Raw genomic sequence first — 21,324 nt, 5'->3', positions numbered from 1 at the left:
AAATTAATATAGCCTTCGATGAATATCAACCATTCTTAACATATGGCAAAAGGACACCAACCTGTGCAGAAACTCATGCCCTCTGCTGTATGCGTGAATGGTAGAAAGTCCTTGAATACTTGAGGTTATGTGTGACAAGAATGGACTTTGCGTAATGTTATCCAGTCTCTTCAGCTCTCGAATGAACACCCTGTAAAAGATGAATAGTATGTTCGTTACTTACTTTCACGAAGAAAATATACAATTGCATAATTTTTCACAACATATTAATGGATGTTTAATCCTTTTATGACAACGAGCTGTTATTGCCTATAGGCATTTCTAAACTATTTTTATAGTTGTATATTAATTTGGGGTACACATATACATATAGACAGTGCAAGAAACGCCAGCGGCTCTGATCAGTGATAAGATTTTTAAAGCTGGTCAGAGAGCCAGCAGCTGTGACCAGTGGTAAAAAGTTTACCTCCGATCACAGGCTTCGACTGATGGGAGTCCTACATAACTGCAATTCTGACTAGCTGGCTCACTTTATGCTCTATGCATGAGCTGGAAGTCTCTTGTACAATTTAAGTATATGGTGCCTTATCCTAATGCTCCATAGACTTACACTTTAAGAGCCACCTCCGGGTCATGCAAAGCGCAACATGTCCTTGACAATCTGCATAGCGGTGACATCACTGAAAAGAGTAGACCAGCGTTGGAAGAGAGTGGCGGTATGTGAGCGTATTAATATAGTCAAACTACACACCATACACACATTTAATGAAGAAAAATATGCATAGGAGTGCTTCTTTAAGGCTGTGCCACATGTCTCCATTGACGGAGTCTGGGAACCACAAATCATCTTCAGTACTACCAATAACAATAAGCTTCAATACCAGACACCATCCATGGACACATGTAATTCTTGTGCTGGAAAAGAAAAAAAAAGTAGATTCCGCTATTCTAATCCTGGATTACCTCTTTAAATAGAGCAACATAAACACAATGTACCCATGTAATACAAGCTTATAACAATCCCAGAAATGGCTGCAACATAGCACTTGCCTGGAAACAACATGCAAAATGGTGAACAAGATAATAAGTGGTCCGACTGCCAACAGGAACCATGGGAAGACACCAGATATGACTCCCAGACAAAAGAAAACTAGTATGACGTTTTGAACAAACATTTCAGCTTGAAAGGGAAGGCGGACATCAACTACAAAAAAAAACAATAATGAATGTTAATTGGCGAACAAAAGGTGACAAAGGTGGGTACAGATCAGTATAATACCATGTTATGGTTACTTATGAGCGAACATACTCGGAGGTGTTACCTGAGCATGAGCATGCTCATGGGGTAACAGAGCATAACAGAGTATCTTGGGTGTGCTCGTATACGATGTTCAAGTCACTGCGGCTGTTCAACAACCACAACACACGCAGGGATTGGCTGTTTATTAAGTAATCTCTGCATGTGTTGCGGCTGTTGAACAGACGCGAGACTTGCAGGCATGGCTACTTGAACATAGTATTTGAGTACACGGAAGAGACTCTATTAACACAAGAGCATGCTCAGATAACACCATAGCCGAGCACGTTCGCTTATTACTAGTTATAGTTCATAAAGGAGTATTGTAAAAACATCTTAAAGGGAATCTGTCACCCCTTTTTTTGAGATATCATATAATGATATCATTCAATTGTGTGTCACATAAGGATTCTCTTAGTACTTTTGCTTCCCCCTGACCCCCGCGCACCTTTCATGCATAAATACCTTTTTTATATCGGTTCAGATGTATGTAAACTGCCGCTCTCGGGTCCGATGGGCGGGGCTTATTCAACTGCTCCCCCTCCCTGTCTTGCTCTACACAAGAAGAAATGCAAAGAGCAAGACAGGGAGGGGGGGAGCAGTTGAATAAGCCCCGCACTGAAGTCGTGCGGCCACCGCACTGAAACCACCATGGTTACTTACCGGTAGCCGGTTTTTCCGGAACCCATGACAGCACCACATGAGAGGGATCCGCCCCGCCAGGACAGGAACCTACTGAGACATAAGGGGCGGCACCTCTCCCCCGCTTCAGTTGGGTTACAGAGCATTGAGAGGACTTCCCGGTTAGTTACATGTTTATCCAACACCACAACACTCAAAACACCCTACTAATTGTGCACACCATACAGTGAAAAAGGGGGGGAATGTACGGGTGCTGTCATGGGTTCCGGAAAAACCGGCTACCGGTAAGTAACCATGGTGGTTTTCCCTTCACCCATGACAGCACCACATGAGAGATTTTTGGAGACTTCGAAACACCTTAGGGAGGGACCACCGCTTGCAGCACCCTTCTACCAAAGGTTAAGTCAGCAGAGGAGGATAGATTTAATCTATAGTGCTTAAAGAAGGTTGAAGGTGAGGCCCAGGTAGCGGCCTTACAAATTTGTTCGATTGATACCTCTGCCTTTTCAGCCCAGGAGGTCGCCACGGCTCTGGTGGAATGAGCCTTGATGCCGTCAGGAATCGGGATACCACTAGCTGAATAGGCTACACTAATGGCTTCCCTGATCCATCTAGCAATAGTCCCTTTTGAAACCCCATAGCCTTTCCTGGCACCCTGAAAAGCTACGAATAGGGACTGTGACCTCCTCCACTGGCTAGTGGCAGATATATATTCTACAAGAGCTCTTTTAACATCCAGACTATGGAATTTTTCCTCCCCCAGATTTTTTGGATTTTCGCAAAAGGATGGAAGAACAATTTCCTGACCCCGATGGAAATCTGACACTACCTTGGGCAGATAACTGGGGTCTGTTCTTAACACTACCCTATCCTGAAAGACTTGCGTATAAGGAGGATTTACTGAGAGAGCCTGTAAGTCGCTTATCCTGCGGGCTGATGTGAGGGCTACTAACAGGATCGTTTTTAGGGTCAAAAACTTTAGGGGTAGCTGATGTAATGGCTCATACGGTTCTTTTGTAAGGGCTTCTAACACCAGGTTTAAATCCCAGGGGGCTATTCTAGGTATTGGAATAGGTCTAGCTCTATGGCAGGATTTAATAAATCTGGCTATCCACCTATCTGATGCCAGTTTGCAATTGTAGAGCGCCCCTAGTGCCGACACCTGAACCTTAAGTGTGTTTACTGCTAACCCCATCTGCAACCCAGATTGTAAGAACTCTAGGATGTCACTAATCGGAGGTTCTTTCCCTAACGGCTTACCCAAGAACTGTAGGAACTTATCCCATGTTCTGCCGTAGATGTTAGTAGTCACCGGTTTCCTGCTTTTTTGCAGAGTGGCCACCAGCCCAGGGGAGAACCCCCTATCTATTAAAAGCGACCTTTCAAATTCCACGCCGTCAGATGGAATCCTTTGACCTGAGCGTGTAATATTGGACCCTGAACTAGTAGGTCCGGGATTTCTGGCAGAACCCAAGGATCGGAGAGGGACATCTTCCGTAGCAGAGCGAACCAGGGCCTTTTTGGCCAAAATGGAGCTATTAGAATCACCCTGGCTTGATCGTTTCTGATTTTTCTTACCACAGTCGGGATCAGAGCTACTGGGGGGAACGCGTAAGCCAGTCTGAAGTTCCACTGGATGTGCAATGAGTCCACTGCCCATGGGTTTTCCCTTGGGTTTAGAGAGCAGAACCTTTCTGTTTGCCTGTTGTGCTTGTTTGCAAAGAGGTCTATCACCGGTTCCCCCCAAAGCTGAATTAACTTTTGAAAAATGGATCGGTTTAGTGCCCATTCTCCTTGCCTCAGGGTATTGCGACTCAGGAAATCTGCCTCTATGTTTTCTGCCCCTTTTATGTGTAGGGCTGTCACGGAGTGTAGGTGATCCTCTGCCCTGCTCAGAATGTTTGTTGCTGCTTCCATTAAGGAGTGTGATCTTGTCCCTCCTTGGTGGTTGATGTATGCCACTGCTACCTTGTTGTCTGACATGATGCGTACATCTTGACCCTGGAGTAGCGGAATGAAGTGGTTTAGGGCCTTGCCCACTGCCCACAGTTCTCTCAGGTTGGAGGATGCCTTCCTTTCTTGAGGTGTCCAGGAACCCTGACCTATGAGGCCCCTTAGGTGTGCCCCCCACCCCGAGGAGCTTGCATCTGTTAAAATTATATCTGTCGCCTGTCTGTCCCATGGTATTCCTAAGGTCAGATTTGTCTCGTTCAACCACCAGTTGAGAGAGTCTCTGGTTTTTAAGGAAAGCTCCAGCTTTCCTTCCAAACGCCCTCTTAGCGATCTTTGTGCTCTTAGTATCTCCCTCTGGAGTTGCCGGGTGTGAAACTGAGCCCACCTGACCGCCGGAATACAGGATGTTAGGGTACCTAGCAGGGACATTGCTTTTCTTAATGTCATACATGGTTGGTTTCGGCCCGCCAAGGCCAGATTTTGCACCTTCTCTATCTTGGACTCTGGGAGCAGACACTCTTGCCTTTCTGAGTCCAGTATAAATCCTAGGAAGGTCTGTTTCTTTAGGGGTTGTAATTTTGATTTTTTGAAATTGACTATCCACCCTAACTCTTGCAAGGTGTTGATCACCTGAGTCAGCTGTGCTGTACAGTGGTCCTCTGAACTGCCCACTATAAGAAAATCGTCCAGGTATGGTATTATGACCGTATCGTGAATCCGGAGAAAGGCTGTCACTTCCGCTATGACCTTGGTGAAGACCCTCGGGGCTATGGATATGCCAAACGGAAGAGCCCTGAACTGAAAGTGCCTTAGTGTGCCCTGAATATAAAGCGCTACCCTCAGGTATTTCTGGTAATCTGGATGGATAGGGATGTGGTAATACGCATCCTTTAAATCGACTACGGCCATGAAGCAATCTTGATGTAGCAGCTTCACTGCCGTAGTTACTGATTCCATCTTGAAGGTCGGGTTCTTTATCCATAGATTGAGGCGTCTGAGATTTATGATTGTCCTGAATGACTGATCCGGTTTTTTTATTAGGAAAAGGGGCGAATAAAACCCCTTTCCTTCCTGTAAGCGTGGCACCTCGGACAGTACCCGCTTGTCTATCAGGCTCAGGATTTCTGTTTCTAAGGCCAGTTGTTCTTCGGTCATCTTCCTGATAGGTGTGATGACGACCACGGATTTTGGCTCATGAATAAAGGGGATTTTCAGGCCTTCTTTTAGGATGCTCAGAATCCAGGTGTTGGAGGAGATCTTTTCCCAGGCCTGGAAAAAGAGTGCCAATCTCGCTCCTACTGGAATACTGGCGTCACTGTGGTGACTTTTTGGAGGTGGAGGTGCCTCCACCAAACATAAACCCTGATTCTTTCTTCTTTTTATCCTCCCATCTTCTCCTGTCAGCGGGAGGACGTCCTCTATTGAATCTTCCCCTCCGAAAGGGCTGTCTCCTCTGATCCATAGGGAATCTGGGGAAGCCTTTTTTCTTATCGCCTGCTTTCTCCAGAATATCGTCCAAGTTTTTGCCGAACAGGAATCGGCCATCGCAGGGGAGAGAGCACAATTTGGCCTTGGACTGAAGGTCACCCGGACAGCCTTTAAGCCATAACGCGCGTCTAGCAGCATTTGATAGTGACGCTGCTCTGGCTGTTAATCGCATAGAGTCCGCCGAGGTATCTGCCAGAAAAGCCGCTGCCCCGTGCAAGAGATACATGTCTGATAAGATCTTCTCTCTTGGGACCCTTGACGCCAGCTTCTCTTCTAACTGCTGCAGCCAGATCATGAGGGAGCGTGCCGTGCAGGTGCCCGCTATCGCCGGCTTAAGACCTCCTGCTGTTGCTTCCCATGCGTGCCTCAAATATGAGTCCGCTTTTTTGTCTAGCGGGTCTCTAAGAACCCCTGCGTCTTCCAAGGGCAGGGCCGACCTTTTGGAAGACCTGGACACCGCTGCATCTATTTTTGGGACTTTGTCCCATATTTCCGTATCCTTGTATTCAAAGGGGTATCGCCTCTTAGAAGCGGATGGAAGGGCCCCCGATTTTTCAGGCTTTTTCCACTCCTTCTCAATAAGCGCCTGGATTTTCGCGTTTACTGGAAAGGTTCGTTTTTTCCTCTCCTGAAGCCCCCCAAACATGACGTCCTCTAGGGTTTTGGCCGCCCTTTCTTCCTGTAGGCCCATTGTGGTTCTAATGGCCTTTAGGAGGGCATCTGTATCTTCTACAGGGAAACATGGCTTACCCCCTGTGTCACTATCTGAGGAGTCTGAGGATGATTTTTCCGCCTGAGATGATACTGATGCGGAATCTGAGGGGGAACTAGGGAAATCCTTCCTGCTTTTTTTCCCTTTTTTCAATAAGGACTTAATTGAGCCTTCCATTTCTGACCTGAGGGCAGATATTAGATTGGCTGCGAAACTAGGCGCTTCCTCCGCCATAGTTCGCTGAATGCACGAAGCACAGAGATCTTTTTGCCAGTCTCTTGCTAGGGGAGATTTACATATAGCACAATCCCTATTGTTCTTCTTGCTTCCTGCTTTTCTGGGCCTTTCCTACAGGGTGAAGCATACAATAGAAAAACCCCCTATTAATATACTGCTGACATTCACGAAGATCACTCACCACCCGTAATCAAGGGTACCGGATTTGGAGGCTGCGTCGGAGCACCTGACCCGCGCTCTTTGGACCTTGAGGAGTGCCCCGACCTGCGGCTGGGGCGACTGCTGCTTGAATGGCTTCCATGCTTTCTGCCAGAGGGCTGTGAGGGAGGCAGGGACGCTGAACGTTCCTGCTCGGACTCCATCTTGCACCGCCGATCTACCGCTGTCTTCCCCTTTTAATTTGCATGCCTCCGCCTGGTGAGCGTCTTCCTCCCCTCCCCCCTGCGACCGCCGGCCCAGCGCTTCAGAAAGCCGGCCGGCGTCGCACCCTGCGCCATTACACCGTCGCCTTCTGCTGACGTCAGCCGGCGCACCCAGCATTCCAAGCGCCGCTGACGTCAGCGGCCGGAAGACGCCAGCGTCTCTCCCCTGCCACGGGGATCGAGATGCGGCGTGCGCGAGGGGAGGGCGGCGCGGTGGGGGCTTCCCGGAGCCACCAGGATCCCATCCACGCCCGCACGAACCCGGAGCCCCAGGGACCCCGGGGACTGCGCTTCCAGGACCCGACGGCCGGCGCTACAGGTAAGCTACCTGTTCTTCCCGCGCCGGGACGGGCCTGGGTCTTCTTTCTCTTCGCCCATGACAGGCACCGCCACAGTGGGATTCCTTCCAGGACAGGAACCCAACTGAAGCGGGGGAGAGGTGCCGCCCCTTATGTCTCAGTAGGTTCCTGTCCTGGCGGGGCGGATCCCTCTCATGTGGTGCTGTCATGGGTGAAGGGAAAAACATGGCTACTGGGAGGAAATTAACTTTATTTCTCCAAGCAGCCTCCGGCTTTGAGTCGTAGAGGCTCAGACGGCACATCTTCAGTCTCTGCACTGTTCATGGTGTGCGGCGGCTGTAACCATACCCCGGCACTGTTTGACAGCCAGATCAACAGTACATCAGTACAGAGCTGGCTGACAATCAGTGCTGAGCATGGTTACAGCCGCTATTTACCAAGTTTTGAGCAGAGATTAAGGTGCGCCTCTGTGACTAGAGGCCGGAGGCTGCTGGCAGGAACAAAGTTAATTTCCACCCGGTAGAGAGGCTTACAGTGCGACAGCCTCATGGCTTTAGAACGCCACTAACCTGCATATTAACCCCATATCTGCAAGTTAATATAGTTTTTGACATAAGTTCCCTTTACAAACTTCTAAAAAATCTAAATACACTGCTTTGTCTATGGTGTTTTTGAAGATTTCTTTTTTAATAATTAAAGCCACAACATGCTCTGGATATGACTTTTTTCTAGTTTCTACCCATAGGCTCTTGTAAAGGACGTGAAAAAAATTAAAAATCAAAACCATTTTAAAATCCTAGAAAATATTTCAAAATTCTGACAAAATTGTGTGTGAATGAAACCAATAGGTTACAACTGCTCCAAGAGTACAACAGAACACACCTTCATCCATGTCTTTAGAAAACCTGTTAAGAATTCGACCTGTAGGAGTGGTGTCAAAGAACTTCATGGGGCTACGGAGAATGCGTCTAAAAAGTTCGTCATGAAGTTTAGAAGAAGCTCGGAGAGTTCCCTGAAACAAATTAAAGGAAGGAACATTAGCAATCGAAGCAGGGCAGTCAGCAGACCAACCAAAGATAACCGAAAATTCATTACCTTGACAAAGACAACGCCACGAACTGCTTTCAGGATGAGCATGACCACCATGGACAGAGCATAGATGCCAGTGTAGTAGAGCATATGAGGGTTGTCCTTCATGCTACTACTGATCACAGTTTCATTGTGTAACACCACAGATGTGTTCTGTAAGAATACACAAAAGACTTCCAAATCACTTTCTACAGCAGGAAAACGACTTGGAAAACACATTGCATGGTGTCTCTCTCGATCCATAGGACTATTCCATCCAGGATTTTAAGTGTTTACAGTGAATACTGTTTTTACATCACATTTAACATCAAATGAGTATCTTACCCCGCTTCCTTGCTTTATCCAGTAACTGAGCCACCAATTGCTGAATGCTGTGCTTCCAACATTGAGCACAAACAGGGCCATGATGACGAAAAATGCAAAAGGACCTCCGGCTGCCTGGATATAGACTCCATAAACTGACCAAGGCACTGATCCTTTGCCTTTCTCCTCCATCTGCATAAGCTGGCCTGTGGATTACAATATGATTGTTTTTAAACAAATCCTAATAATTCTTATCAGCATAAGCCTATTACTCCACCAATTAACACATATTAATTACGGAAACATTGTGCATCCACTGGAATTATTAAACCTAAAAACATGATCCACAACTAAGAAAATAATGTCAATTTTATTTAGATAATACATGAAATTAAGAACAGTAGGGAAAATATGCATATTTAAAAAAAAAAAATGCAGGGGTTGGAGGTAGTACTGTAAAATTGAATAAACACAAATGTAAACACAGTGTAAATAATGCACCAATATCGAATAAATGATCAAGGAATGTATAACTAGGGATGGACTGAAGTCTCCACAAATATTGAAATAAATTCTATAAGGGATATTTTTTTTAAAATTTTATAGTAAAAAGCAACCGTGCAGACCAAAATAAACTGGTGCCAATATAAATACAGTAAAAACATTCAGTGCATCATAAGATGGTATGGTCAGCTAGTTCCTATTATTATATTAGAATAAATACAAGCATCCACATAAATTAATAGATAGTCGACATTTGATATAAATAGGTGTACTATTACATAATGTGCCAGTGCCGGAAGAGTTTTATACAACTACATAATTAAATCAATACATATATATATATATAATAAGAAAATGGTGTATAACTGAATGTATCATTGGATCAAAAAGACCATCTGGATATGAAGGTACCTAGTGCAAAAATCAAGTCGCTGACCAGTTTGTACAAACTCCACACTGCAACTGCCCAATGCGCTTTTTGCCTGAGCTTTGACCACGATTCCCTCGTCTAAGCTCAGGTGAAATTTCCTTCCCCAATGATACATTCCTTGATCATTTATTCCATATTGGTGCATTATTTACACTGTGTTTACAATTGAGTTTATTCAATTTTACAGTACCACCTCCAACCTGTGCATTTTTTTTAATTCACTTGTGGATATTTTCCCTACTGTTCTTAATTTTATGTATTATCTAAATAAAATTGACATTTATCATCATTTTCTTAGTTGTGGATCACGTTTTTAGGTTTAACTATTATTACACCATATACATCTTCTTTAGTTTCGACGTATTCTACACAATCTTCACACTATGCAGTGTGTGCAGCATAGTAGCACCACATTAAGGGGAACCTGTCATCAGGAAATTAAGACTTTTAATTAAAGGCATGTTTGTAAAAGCCCTTTGCCTTTCTTGTGGGCTTTAATTTGCAAATTATAGAGCAATCCATTGCCAAAGTTTTAATAACAAGTGCAGTGGGAGGACACTGCTCTTCCAGCTCTAATGACTGTCGTATTTTTCCGTCTCCCATCGGCCGACAGTCTTTAACCCCTTAACAATCGCCGATACGCCTTTTTCACGGCGGCATTTAAGGGTACTTATGCCTCAGTGCTGCTTTTTAACGACACTGAGAAGTGTATAGCGCCCCCCAGAGTCGGAATTTCTCAGGGTCTCGGCTACCTGGGGTAGCTGAGACTCCAGAGAACGTGATTTGGGTCAGTTTTTACCGACCACAGTGTTGTAATCACAGTTATTAACGGCGTCCGCAAAGAAAAAAGTCCAATTTTCCATTTAATTTGTCTCTCCTCTGATGTGATCGCACATCAGAGGAGAGAGAAATAAGGTCCCTTGATCCCCCCCCCCCCCCCGTTGTCCCTGCAACCTCCCTGAGACGTCCTCCGGGCTGCCAACTGGGATAAAATGGTGGGCGCATGCACAGTGCGCCTGCCGAGATCTGCCGGTCGGCACCCGGCAACAATATGAAATTTTTCCTATCGGTTCATTGTGATAGACCCTATCACGGTGATCAACATAAAAAAAAATTGTAACTCAAACCCCCTTTTATCACCCCCCTTAGTTAGGTAAAAATAATAAAATAAAAAAAATGTATTTATTTCCATTTTTCCATTAGGGTTAGAGTGGGGTTAAAGTTAGTGCTGGGGCTAAAGTTAGGGTTGTGGTTATGGTTAGGATTACAGTTAGGGTTGGGATTAGGGTTAGGTTTGTGGTTAAGGTTATGGTTGGGATTAGGGTTAGGATTGTGCTTAGGGGTGAAGTTAGGGTTGGGATTAGAGTTAGAGCCGGAGATAGAATTGGGGTTTTCCACTGTTTATGTACATCAGGAGGTCTCCAAATGCGACATGGCGCCATCATTGATTCCAGCCAATTTTACGTTCAAATAGACAAATGGTGCTCCCTCCCTTCTGAGCCCTGCCATACATCCAGTGGCTTTTCCCCACATATGGGGTATAGGCATACTCAAAATGTTGTCCATTTTCTCCTGATATTCTTGTGAAAATAAAAAAAATTGGTTCCAAAGTAAATTCTTTGTGAAAAAAGTAAAATGCTAACTTTTGTCTTCCACATTGCTTTAGTTCTTGTGAAGCACCTGAAGGGTTAATAAACTTCTTGGATGTGGTTTTGTGCACCTGGAGGGGTGCAGTTTTTAGAATGGTGTCACTTTTGGGCACTTTCTGTTACTCTGTTACATTGACCCCCCCCCCCCCCCAAGCTCACTTCAAATGTGAGGTGGTCCCTAAAAAATGGAGATTTTTGTGTACCACCGTAAAATCTCTCTCTTAGCCTTTAATTGGGGGACACAGAACCGTGGGCGTTATGCTGCTGTCCACTAGGAGGCGACACTATGCATAATCTGAAAAAGATTAACTTTGGCTCCTCCTCTGCAGTATACACCCCTGGACGGCGTCAGCCTTCTCCAGTTTTGTGCAAAAGCATTAGGAGGAATATACCAGAAACATAACTATGCCTGTAAAAAAAGGCTACTATAAACAGGCTCAAACAACAATATGAGAACCCAACCATAACAACGGCCCGCAAGGGCAACAGGGTGGGAGCTGTGTCCCCCAATTAAAGGCTAAGAGAAAGAGATTTTACGGTGAGTACACAAAAATCTCCTTTACTCTGTCGCCTTATTGGGGACACAGAACCGTGGGACGTCCCAAAGCAGTCCCTGGGTGGGAAGCAGTGGACGAATATTGTGCTGACAGTCCTCTAGACTTGGGGTACTGCCGCCTGCAGGACCCGTCTACCTAGGCTCGCATCCGCTGAGGACTGGGTATGCACTCTGTAGTGTTTTGTAAATGTGTGCAGGCTAGTCCAAGTGGTTGTCTTACACACTTGATGTGCTGAGGCTTGATGCAGAACGGCCCAAGAGGCCCCTACCGCCCGCGTAGTGTGCCATGATACCGGCCGGAAGGGGAGAATTGTTGAGGCGGTAAGCCTCTTGAATGGTGGACTTGATCCACTTAGCAAGGGTGGCTTTGGAAGCTGGTAGGCCCTTGCGAACGCCTTCTGGAAGAAGGAAAAGTGAATCAGACTTCCAGAAGGGAGCAGTCCTAGACACGTAAATACGCAATGCCCTGACAAGGTCAAGCGTATGCAGAGCCTTCTCTAACCTATGAACGGGAGCCGGGCAAAGAGACAGTAGTGATATTTCCTCATTGAGGTGGAAGCTGGACACGACCTTCGGAAGGAAGGATGATACTGTACGGAGAACCACCTTGTCCTGGTGAAAAACCAGGAAGGGTTGTCTGCAGGAAAAGAGCTGAAAGTTCAGACGCCCTGCGTAGCGAGGTGATTGCCACTAGGAAAAAACACTTTCTGTGATAGAAAACGGAGTGAGACCACCTTAAGGGGTTCAAAAGGAGGTGACTGTAGTGCTGTCAAGACCAGGTTGAGACCAATGGACGTTTGTAGGGGGGAACCAATCGGGAAACCCCTTGGAGAAAAGTCTTCACTTGCAGCTTGTTAGCAATACGCCTCTGAAAGAGCACTGAGAGCGCTGACACCTGGCTCTTCAGCGAGCCCAGGGATAGCCCGGCGTCCAGGCCTGACTGAAGGAAACCGAGGACCTTTGGAAGAGAATAGGGAAGAGGAATCTGCCCACGAGAGTCGCACCATGTGAAGAAAATCTTCCAGGTACGATAGTAAATCCTGGCTGGAGTTGGCTTTCGAGCCCTGATCATGGTTTTAACAACGTCTGGTGAAAAACCTGCTTGGGTCAAAACCCAGGTCTCAATGGCCACGCCGTCAAATTGAGAGCCCCTGAGTTCTGGTGGAAGAACGGGCCTTGTGACAGGAGGTCGGGACGTGTGGGGAGACGCCAGGGGGCGTCTGCTGAGAGTTGCACGACGTCGGCGTACCATGTACGCCTGGGCCAGTCTGGAGCGATCAGAATGGTGGGAACACCCTCTTGTTTGATCTTCCTCAGGACCCTGGAGATCAGGGGGAGGGGTGGAAAAAAGTACAGAAGCTGGAACTGGGTCCAGTCCTGAACCAGGACATCTGCTCCGAGCGACCGCGGATCGCGCATCCTGGTCATGAAATTGGGAACCTTGGCCTTGAGATGGGATGCCATCAGATCCACGTCCGGGGTCCCCCAACGATGACAGATCTGACAGAAGACTTCGGGATGGCGAGACCATTCCCCCGAGTCCATTCCTTGTCGGCTGAGATAGTCGGCTTCCCAGTTGTCCACACCCGGAATGTGGACCGCGGAGAGTACCGACCTTGCAGCCTCCGCCCATTGTAGGATACGCGTTACTTCGGTCATCGCCGGATGCTGCGGGTGCCGCCTTGATGGTTCACGTATGCCACTGCCGTGGCATTGTCCGACTGTACTCTGATATGAGAGTCTGCCAGCAAGTGATGGAAGGCTTTCAACGCCAGGAAGATGGCCCGAATTTCCAGGATGTTGATGGGCATGGTCGATTCCCTTGGTGACCACCTGCCTTGCGCTCTGATGTAGGTGCACCGCGCCCCAACTCATAAGGCTTGCGTAGGTGGTCAAAACTTTCCATTGACCGGAGAGAAAGGATTTTCCCCTTGCAAGCGAGGTTGGCTTGAGCCACCAGTGCAGGGACCTCCTGGTGTTTGCTGATAACCGGAACTCCCTGTCGAGGGAGAACGGATTCCTGTCCCAGGACTTGAGGATGGCCAGTTGACGGGGTCTGGGCAAATGGTACCGCCTCCATTGCTGCTGCCATCCTGCCAAGTACTCATGGCATACCGGAGAGATCTGGGGGACTTGCGGAGGAGTGTGTGAACTCCCAGACAGAGAGCCAGTGCCTTGTCCCTGGGGAGGATCACCAGACCCTTGGAGGTGTCGAATAGCATCCCCAGGAAGGTCAGAGACTGACTCGGGGTAGTGAAGGACTTCTGTAAATTGACTAACCATCTCAGGCGCGTCAGAGTGTCGATCGTGATCGAGACGTTGACCTCGCAGTCCTTGAGGGTGGGGACCTTGATGAGAAGGTCGTCCAGGTATGGAACGACTACTATGCCTCTGGAGTGCAGAACGTCCATGGTAGCTGCCATGACCTTTGTAAATGTTCTGGGAGCCGTGGCGAGACCGAACGGGAGGGCCACAAACTGGTAATGGTCTTGGTTGATTGCAAATCTGAGAAACCTCTGATTGCCGGGAGCAATCGGTATATGCAGGTATGCGTCCTGTATGTCTATGGAGGCAAGATATTCTCCTTTTCCATAGACGCAACGATTGACCGGAGGGATTCCATGCGGAAGTGACGAACTCGAACATACTTGTTGAGTTGCTTGAGGTCTAGTATGGGTCGGACGCCGCCTTCTTGGGCACCACGAACAGATTGGAGTAGAACCCTCGGAAGCGCTCTTCTGCTGGGACTGGCACTATGACTCCTACTCGCAGGAGGGAAGAAACCGCTTGACGGAAGGCCTGAGCTTTGAGCGGGGATTTTGGAGGGACAGAGGGAAAAAACCTGTGCGGTGGGCTGGTAGTAAACTCGATTTTGTATCCTGAAGACACTATTTCCTTGACCCACTTGTCTTCTGTAATAGGCAGCCAGACCTGCTGAAAGAGTAGCAGTCGTCCGCCTACAAGTGGGGTGTCTTCCAGAGGGCATGAGTCAGGATGAGGGAAAAGTCTGAGGTTTTCCTCCTTTAGGTTTTACCTGGCTTGTCTTTAATTGCCAGTTCCTGTCCGGCCTCTGTGCCGCACGTGTGTTGTCCCAGCGGGGGGAACGATTACGGTTTTGTGCTGGGCGTGAGACGAACCAGCCTGAAGAATTCCGAAAGGATTGGAAACGAGATTGATTAAGCCTTTTAAACGTGCGTTTTGGTCTTAGTTGGGGAAGTACTTTTGCCCCCGTAGCATTGGATATCATTGTATCCAGCTTTTCACCAAAAAGACGGCCACTGAAGTACGGGAGATTTGTTAGGGACTTTTTTGAGGCCTCATCCGCTTTCCATTCTCTTAGCCAGAGAATACGCCGGATTGTGATGGCGTTTGATTGCAGAGTCCAACGCTGCATGGACCATGTAATCTGCCACCCCTGCAATTTGCACCGCCTGGTCCGCCAGCTGAGGATTTGAAGCTTGAAGGCCCTTTTGCAATAGATCAGCCCAAGCCATGATGGCCTTGGCTGCCCAAACTGAAGCAAATGCGGGAGCCAAAGAGGCACCTGCCGCTTCAAAGATTGAACGAGCCATGCGTTCGACTTGTCTGTCTGCTGTGTTCTTGAACTGTCCGGCAGCGAGAGAAGCGTTTGTGCTGCCAGCGTAGAGACTGGAGGGTCCACTTCAGGCGAATCTGTCCAATCCTTGGTGTCTTTCTGTGGAAAGGGGTAATTTGCTTCCAAATACTTGCGATTGGCGAATTTTTTCTCAGGCTGCAAAAAATGCTTAGAAAGGATTTTTTGAAATTCCGGGTGATTAGGGAAGACCTTCGATGGTTTCTGAATACTTTCAAAGGAAATCTTGTGTTCTAGTGCTTCCGGGGTTGGATCTGAAATGTCCAGCACCCAAAGGATGGGAGACGATATCCTCAACTATTGCAGTATTGCTAGGGGGACAGGAGACGAGATAATTCTCTGTTTCGTTGTCTGGGTTAGAGTCACATATGCCTTCCGAGTCTGTGGTCGGAAATCGTTGCGGAGATCCGCATTGTCTGTCTCTGTCAGGGGACGGACTAGGTGACCTGGAGCCACTGTGTCTCTCCCTGGAGGGGGACGACCGAGTGCTATGTGAGGACGCAGATGAATGCGACCTGTGGTCGGAAGTGGCATATCCCCGAGATTTAAACGCATGACCCCGGACCTGCTAGCGCGGGCTGGTCTCCCATTTGGGTTCCGGCCAAGGCTCAAGCTGCTTAGCGGCCGCCACCTGACGAATGCAGTCACGCTAGGCCTAGAACGGCCGGTGGCCTGGGTAACGTTCATAGCCGAGACATGAGCCTGTAAAGCCTGCAGTAGTGTAGAGGTCAGGCTATGTATGGACTGTGTTATAGACTGCAACATCTGAGTAGCCCATTCCGGTATGGAAGAAGACGCAGAAGCGTTGGTTCTGACCCAGTGTTTTGGACACAGTCCCGGCAGTGTGGGTCCGTGCTGCCCCTGGGGAGTGGTCTTGCAGGCTGTGCAGAATGCTCTTGCCTGGTTTTCTTCCTTGAGCCCAGCATCATGCACAGAGGCTGGCTAGCAGGGGTCCTACAGGGGCTATGCAAAGGGGAGAACTTATAGGTAATATGAATGCACAGCTGAGTAAAGAGAACCCAGCTGTGATCTTACCCCACCAGTGTGCCCCTAAGTCCAGCGCCGACAAATCACAGTCCTGTGCCCCCCGGAGACTGTTGTATGGCTGTCAGCTATCTTTCCTGCTGCAGCAAGATGGCCACCGGGATTCTGAGGTGGAGGGGGAAGGGGGCAGAGAGCTGAAAAGGGCGCGCTGAGCTATGTAAAAGCACGCCCTTCCTGCCTCGATCCGCCCCTTCTATGACACTGCAGTGTCATTTTCGTCATCCGGTGGGCGGGCCAGGGGGCGGGAATAGGGCGGCGACATCGGCTAGGCCGAAGCCGCGGCCTAAATTTGATACCTCATGCCCAGAAGGGCTCCAGGACGGCGCGGTTGTCCAGGGGGGGGGGGTCGGATTCAAACCAGACCCCCCCCGGATTGAACGGCAGGCTAGCGGTGGGGTTATGAGCGCCCTGTGGGGGGTCCATTTGAGACGCTATGCAGCTGGTGCTGCCACAGAGACAGGGGTGCAGGGAGCCCTGTCTCTGACAAGTGCCATGCCTGCCTGCACCTCCCCCGGTCCCAACAGGAGCCCGCAGCTGGGCTGGGGTCCCTGGACTTGTAAGTGGCCGAATGGTGCCTGATACAGGCCCTACCTGCGGTGTCTCAACCTAATGCCCCCAGAGGGGGATTAGGGAGGGTGCTGCTGTCACCGTCAGGGGGCTTCATCCTATCCTCGACCTCAACCCAGAGCCCAAGGTAACTGGGGAAGGAGGGGGGGGTCTCGACTTCGAGCCAGTACCCGAGGGACTGGGGAAGGAGCGACATGGGGAATAGCAGTCTCGACCTCAACCGGGTACCCCTTAAAAGGGGACCGAGGAGGGAGCCATGCCGGGAGTCTCGCTGGGGACCCGCTTTTCTTCATCTGTAATCCGTTGAAGAGAAGAAAAAAAAAATCAAGGAAAAAAACGGAGTAAAAACTCTTAGGCGTGCCTCCTTGCGACACTAAGCAAAAACTGGAGAAGGCTGACACCGTCCAGGGGTGTATACTGCAGAGGAGGAGCCAAAGTTAATCTTTTTCAGATTATGCATAGTGTCGCCTCCTAGTGGACAGCAGCATAACACCCACGGTTCTGTGTCCCCCAATAAGGCGACAGAGTAAATGGTTTTGTAAATTTTGTTGGACAAATGAAAAATCGCTGGTCAACTTCTAACTTTTATAACGTCCTAACAAAAATAAAAAATATGTTTCCAAAATTATGCTGATGTAAAGTAGATATGTGGGAAAGGTTATTAACTATTTTGTGTGACACCACTCTGTGATTTAAGTGTTCAAATATTAGTTTGAAAATTGCAAAATTTTCAAATTTTTTTGCCAATTTTCCATTTGTTTTTCTGCAATATGTCTTGCGTTTATTGATGAAAAAAATCTCAGAATCAGTGGGATATGTTGAAGCATTCTAGAGCTATAACCTCAAAATGACAGTGGTCAGAATTGGCTTGGTCATTAAGAACCAAATTGGCTCTGTCACTAAGGGGTTAAATGGCCATTACAAATATGCCTTTAGTTAGGGGTCTCATTTCCTGATGACATGCTCTTTAATGCAAGTATTAATTGCAGATTGTGGAGAAATAAATAATAACTATCTTTATTTTTATATAGCGCTAACATATTCCGCAGCGCTTTACAGTTTACAGTAACAATTGTGCTCTCCAATAAACAAGACTCATATTGGAATGCCCACTTCCAAGTAACCATAATGAGCTAGTAGCTATGATTTACGGTATCTGTTTCCAAAGGACCTTATTTAGAGAAGGCAATGGTCATGGATTACAACTACTGAATCAGTGAGCATGTATGGAAAGAATCTGAAATTTGCAATACATAAGCTCCTATGATCAGACTTGCAAATAATAGCATACGAGACAATTTTACTAATGGATTAATAGTGAAGTTCCTACACACACATTGACCTTAATACGAAAAACTTATGGTAGGTGACACACTGCTATAAATAGCTCACCATCTTCCTTTTTTGTGACCTTCTCTTTCTTCACAGACCCGGACTTGTTCCCTTTGTCTATAGGCTTTTTTAATGAACTGCTCACATTTTTTTTGAGACTCACCTGCAAAAGAAAAAATATACATTGCAACGTTTTTCAAATAAGACCACAGGGAAAGTACAAAGAAAACATATCTGCAGCATGTCAATTCTTTGTGTGTTTTTGTCCCATTGAATGTACAGGAAAAAAAATGCATGCAAAAATGTACCAAAAACGCAGCGGAATTTTCCGTAGGGTTTTTGCTGCCAAGAGATGCAGAAACCTTGCAGAAATTTCTGCAAGCAAATACTCAACGTGCGCACATAGCCTAAAGCGTCATGTAAAAATCTCCTATATGTTACATTAATAGGACAATAGACAACATACTCGGCTCACGTGTTATGATGTCCCATTCACAAGTCTCAATGGATAAGTGACCGAAGAAAAGAACGACACTGCTTATAGTCCTGGCACAGACCCCAAGAGCGGCATACACTATTGTCCATAGACTTAGGAGTGGGTGAGCATGCTTTACATCATGTTAAAAACATTCCATCCATTTCTTTATCCACCTGTTGAGCAACTCATTTAAAGGGAACCTGACAGATACATGTTGCTGTACATAAGTGACAAGTCTGGGGCAGTCACCCACCTTTCTCCGCATTAAAAGGAATCTGTAAACAAGGTTTTTGCCACCTAATCCAAGAGCAGCATAATGTAGCGACAGAGAACCTCATTCCAGCGATGTGTCACTTAAAGGGCTGCTTGCTGTAGATTTGATAAAATCACTTTTTTATCAGTAGGAGATTATCACTTGAGGACTAGTAAACCTCCTGTCATGTAGTCCCCCATGTCATGTAGTCCCCCATATTCATGAGCTCTGTATAACCCCCACCACACTACCAACTGGGAACTTGGTGCCTATAAACAGTGTACATAGAAATCTGCAAATCAGTGGACCAGGTGGGGTTATACAGAGCACACCCTTCAGAGAACTGGTACATCCGCAGCAGATACCACCATGGTTACTTACCGGTAGCCGGTTTTTCCGGAACCCATGACAGCACCACATGAGAGAGGGATCCGCCCCGCCAGGACAGGAACCTACTGAAACATAAGGGGCGGCACCTCTCCCCCGCTTCAGTTGGATTACAGAGCATTTGAGAGGACTTCCCGGTTAGTTACATATTTATCCAACACCACATCACACAAATACACCCGACTATTGTGCACACCCAAACGGTGAAAAAAGGGGGGAAAATATACGGATGCTGTCATGGGTTCCGGAAAAACCGGCTACCGGTAAGTAACCATGGTGGTTTTCCCTTCACCCATGACAGCACCACATGAGAGATTCTGGAGACTTCGAACACCTTAGGGAGGGACCACCGCTTGCAGCACCCTTCTACCAAAGGTCACGTCAGCAGAGGAGGATAGATTTAGTCTATAGTGTCTAAAGAAAGTTGAGGGTGAGGCCCAGGTAGCGGCCTTACAAATTTGCTCTATTGATACCTCTGCTTTCTCAGCCCAGGAGGTCGCCACGGCTCTGGTGGAATGAGCCTTGATGCCGTCAGGAACCGGGACGCCACTAGCTGAATAGGCTACACTAATGGCCTCCCTAATCCATCGGGCAATAGTCCCTTTTGACACTCCAAAACCTTTCCTAGCACCCTGGAAGGCTACGAATAGGGACTGGGACCTCCTCCACTGGCTGGTTATAGACATATACTCTACTAGGGTTCTTTTAACGTCTAGGCTATGAAATTTCTCCTCCCCTGGGTTTTTCGGATTCTCGCAGAAGGAAGGGAGGACAATTTCTTGGTTTCGGTGAAAGTTAGTTACTACTTTCGGCAAGTAAGCAGGGTCTGTTCTCATAACCACCCTATCCTGGTATATCTGGGTATATGGTGGGTTGACTGAGAGGGCCTGCAAGTCAATAACTCTACGTGCCGACGTTAGAGCTACCAAAATGATGGTTTTTAGGGTGAGATTTTTAGTTGAAATCTCCTGTATGGCTTCAAACGGCTCCTTCGTAAGGGCTTGCAGTACCAGATTTAGATCCCATGGAGCTATTTTTGGCAGGGAAACTGGCCTAGATCTGTGGCAAGATTTTATGAATCTGGCTACCCATCTGTTTGCCGCTATATTGCAATTGTATAACGCACCCAGCGCTGAAACCTGTACCTTGAGGGTATTAACCGCCAGCTGTAGGCCTGCCTGCAGGAACTCCAAGATGGACTCGATTGGGGGTTCTTGACCTAACGGTTTTCCCAGGAATTGTAGAAATTTCTTCCACGTCCTGCCATATATGTTGGTCGTTATTGGTTTCCTACTTTTCATTAGAGTAGTCACCAACCCCGGGGAAAACCCTTTATCTCTCAAAAGCGCCCTCTCAAATTCCACGCCGTCAGATGGAACCCCTTGACTTGTTTGTGGAATATCGGCCCCTGAGCCAATAAATCTGGGATTTCTGGCAGTACCCACGGGTCCGAGAGAGACATCATTCTTAGTAGTGAAAACCACGGTCTTTTTGGCCAGAACGGGGCTATGAGGATTACTCTGGCTTGCTCGTCTCTTATCTTTTTTACCACTGCCGGGATTAACGCTACTGGGGGAAAGGCATAGCTCAGTTTGAACAGCCACGGGATTTGCAGAGCGTCTACTGCCCACGGGTTTTCCCCTGGGTTTAACGAGCAGAACCTCCTCACTTGCCGGTTGTTTTTGGTGGCAAAGAGGTCGATCACTGGCTGCCCCCATAACTGTACTATCCTCTGGAATATTACACGATTTAAGGCCCACTCTCCCTGTTTTAACTTGTTGCGGCTTAGAAAGTCGGCTTGAACATTTTCTGTCCCTCTGATGTGTAGGGCCGTCAGGGAGGTTAGATGTTGTTCTGCTTTGAGAAAGATTCTTCTGGCTTCGTCCATTAGGGAGTTTGACCTTGTCCCTCCCTGGTGGTTGACATACGCCACTGCCACCCTGTTGTCTGACATAATTCGGACGTTTTGACCCTGTAACATGGGAATGAATGCCTCCAAGGCTCTGTTCACCGCTCTTAACTCTCTTAAGTTGGAGGAAGCCTTCTGCTCTAGGTGACCCCAGGACCCT

The 21,324-nt window shown here is 47.5% G+C and overlaps 1 protein-coding gene across 1 annotated transcript in view; it reads right to left on the bottom strand.

Moving 5' to 3' along the window:
• The window catches only part of ABCC5 (ATP binding cassette subfamily C member 5), a 169,083-nt gene that overhangs the window by 23,133 nt on the left and 124,626 nt on the right, over positions 1-21,324 (bottom strand). The window contains exons 17-22 of the mRNA XM_073589272.1: positions 18,198-18,300; positions 8,464-8,648; positions 8,146-8,292; positions 7,933-8,062; positions 1,051-1,204; positions 62-190 (exon numbers count right to left, since the gene is read on the bottom strand). Coding sequence (XP_073445373.1) covers positions 62-190; positions 1,051-1,204; positions 7,933-8,062; positions 8,146-8,292; positions 8,464-8,648; positions 18,198-18,300 — 848 coding nt within the window. The remainder of the gene's footprint in view (positions 1-61; positions 191-1,050; positions 1,205-7,932; positions 8,063-8,145; positions 8,293-8,463; positions 8,649-18,197; positions 18,301-21,324) is intronic.

The sequence above is a fragment of the Dendrobates tinctorius genome, unplaced genomic scaffold (genome assembly GCF_039654945.1).
Source record: "Dendrobates tinctorius isolate UK_male_01 unplaced genomic scaffold, ASM3965494v1 ptg000107l, whole genome shotgun sequence".
Taxonomy (NCBI): domain Eukaryota; kingdom Metazoa; phylum Chordata; class Amphibia; order Anura; family Dendrobatidae; genus Dendrobates; species Dendrobates tinctorius.
This window is presented reverse-complemented; position numbering and strand designations above follow the sequence as displayed.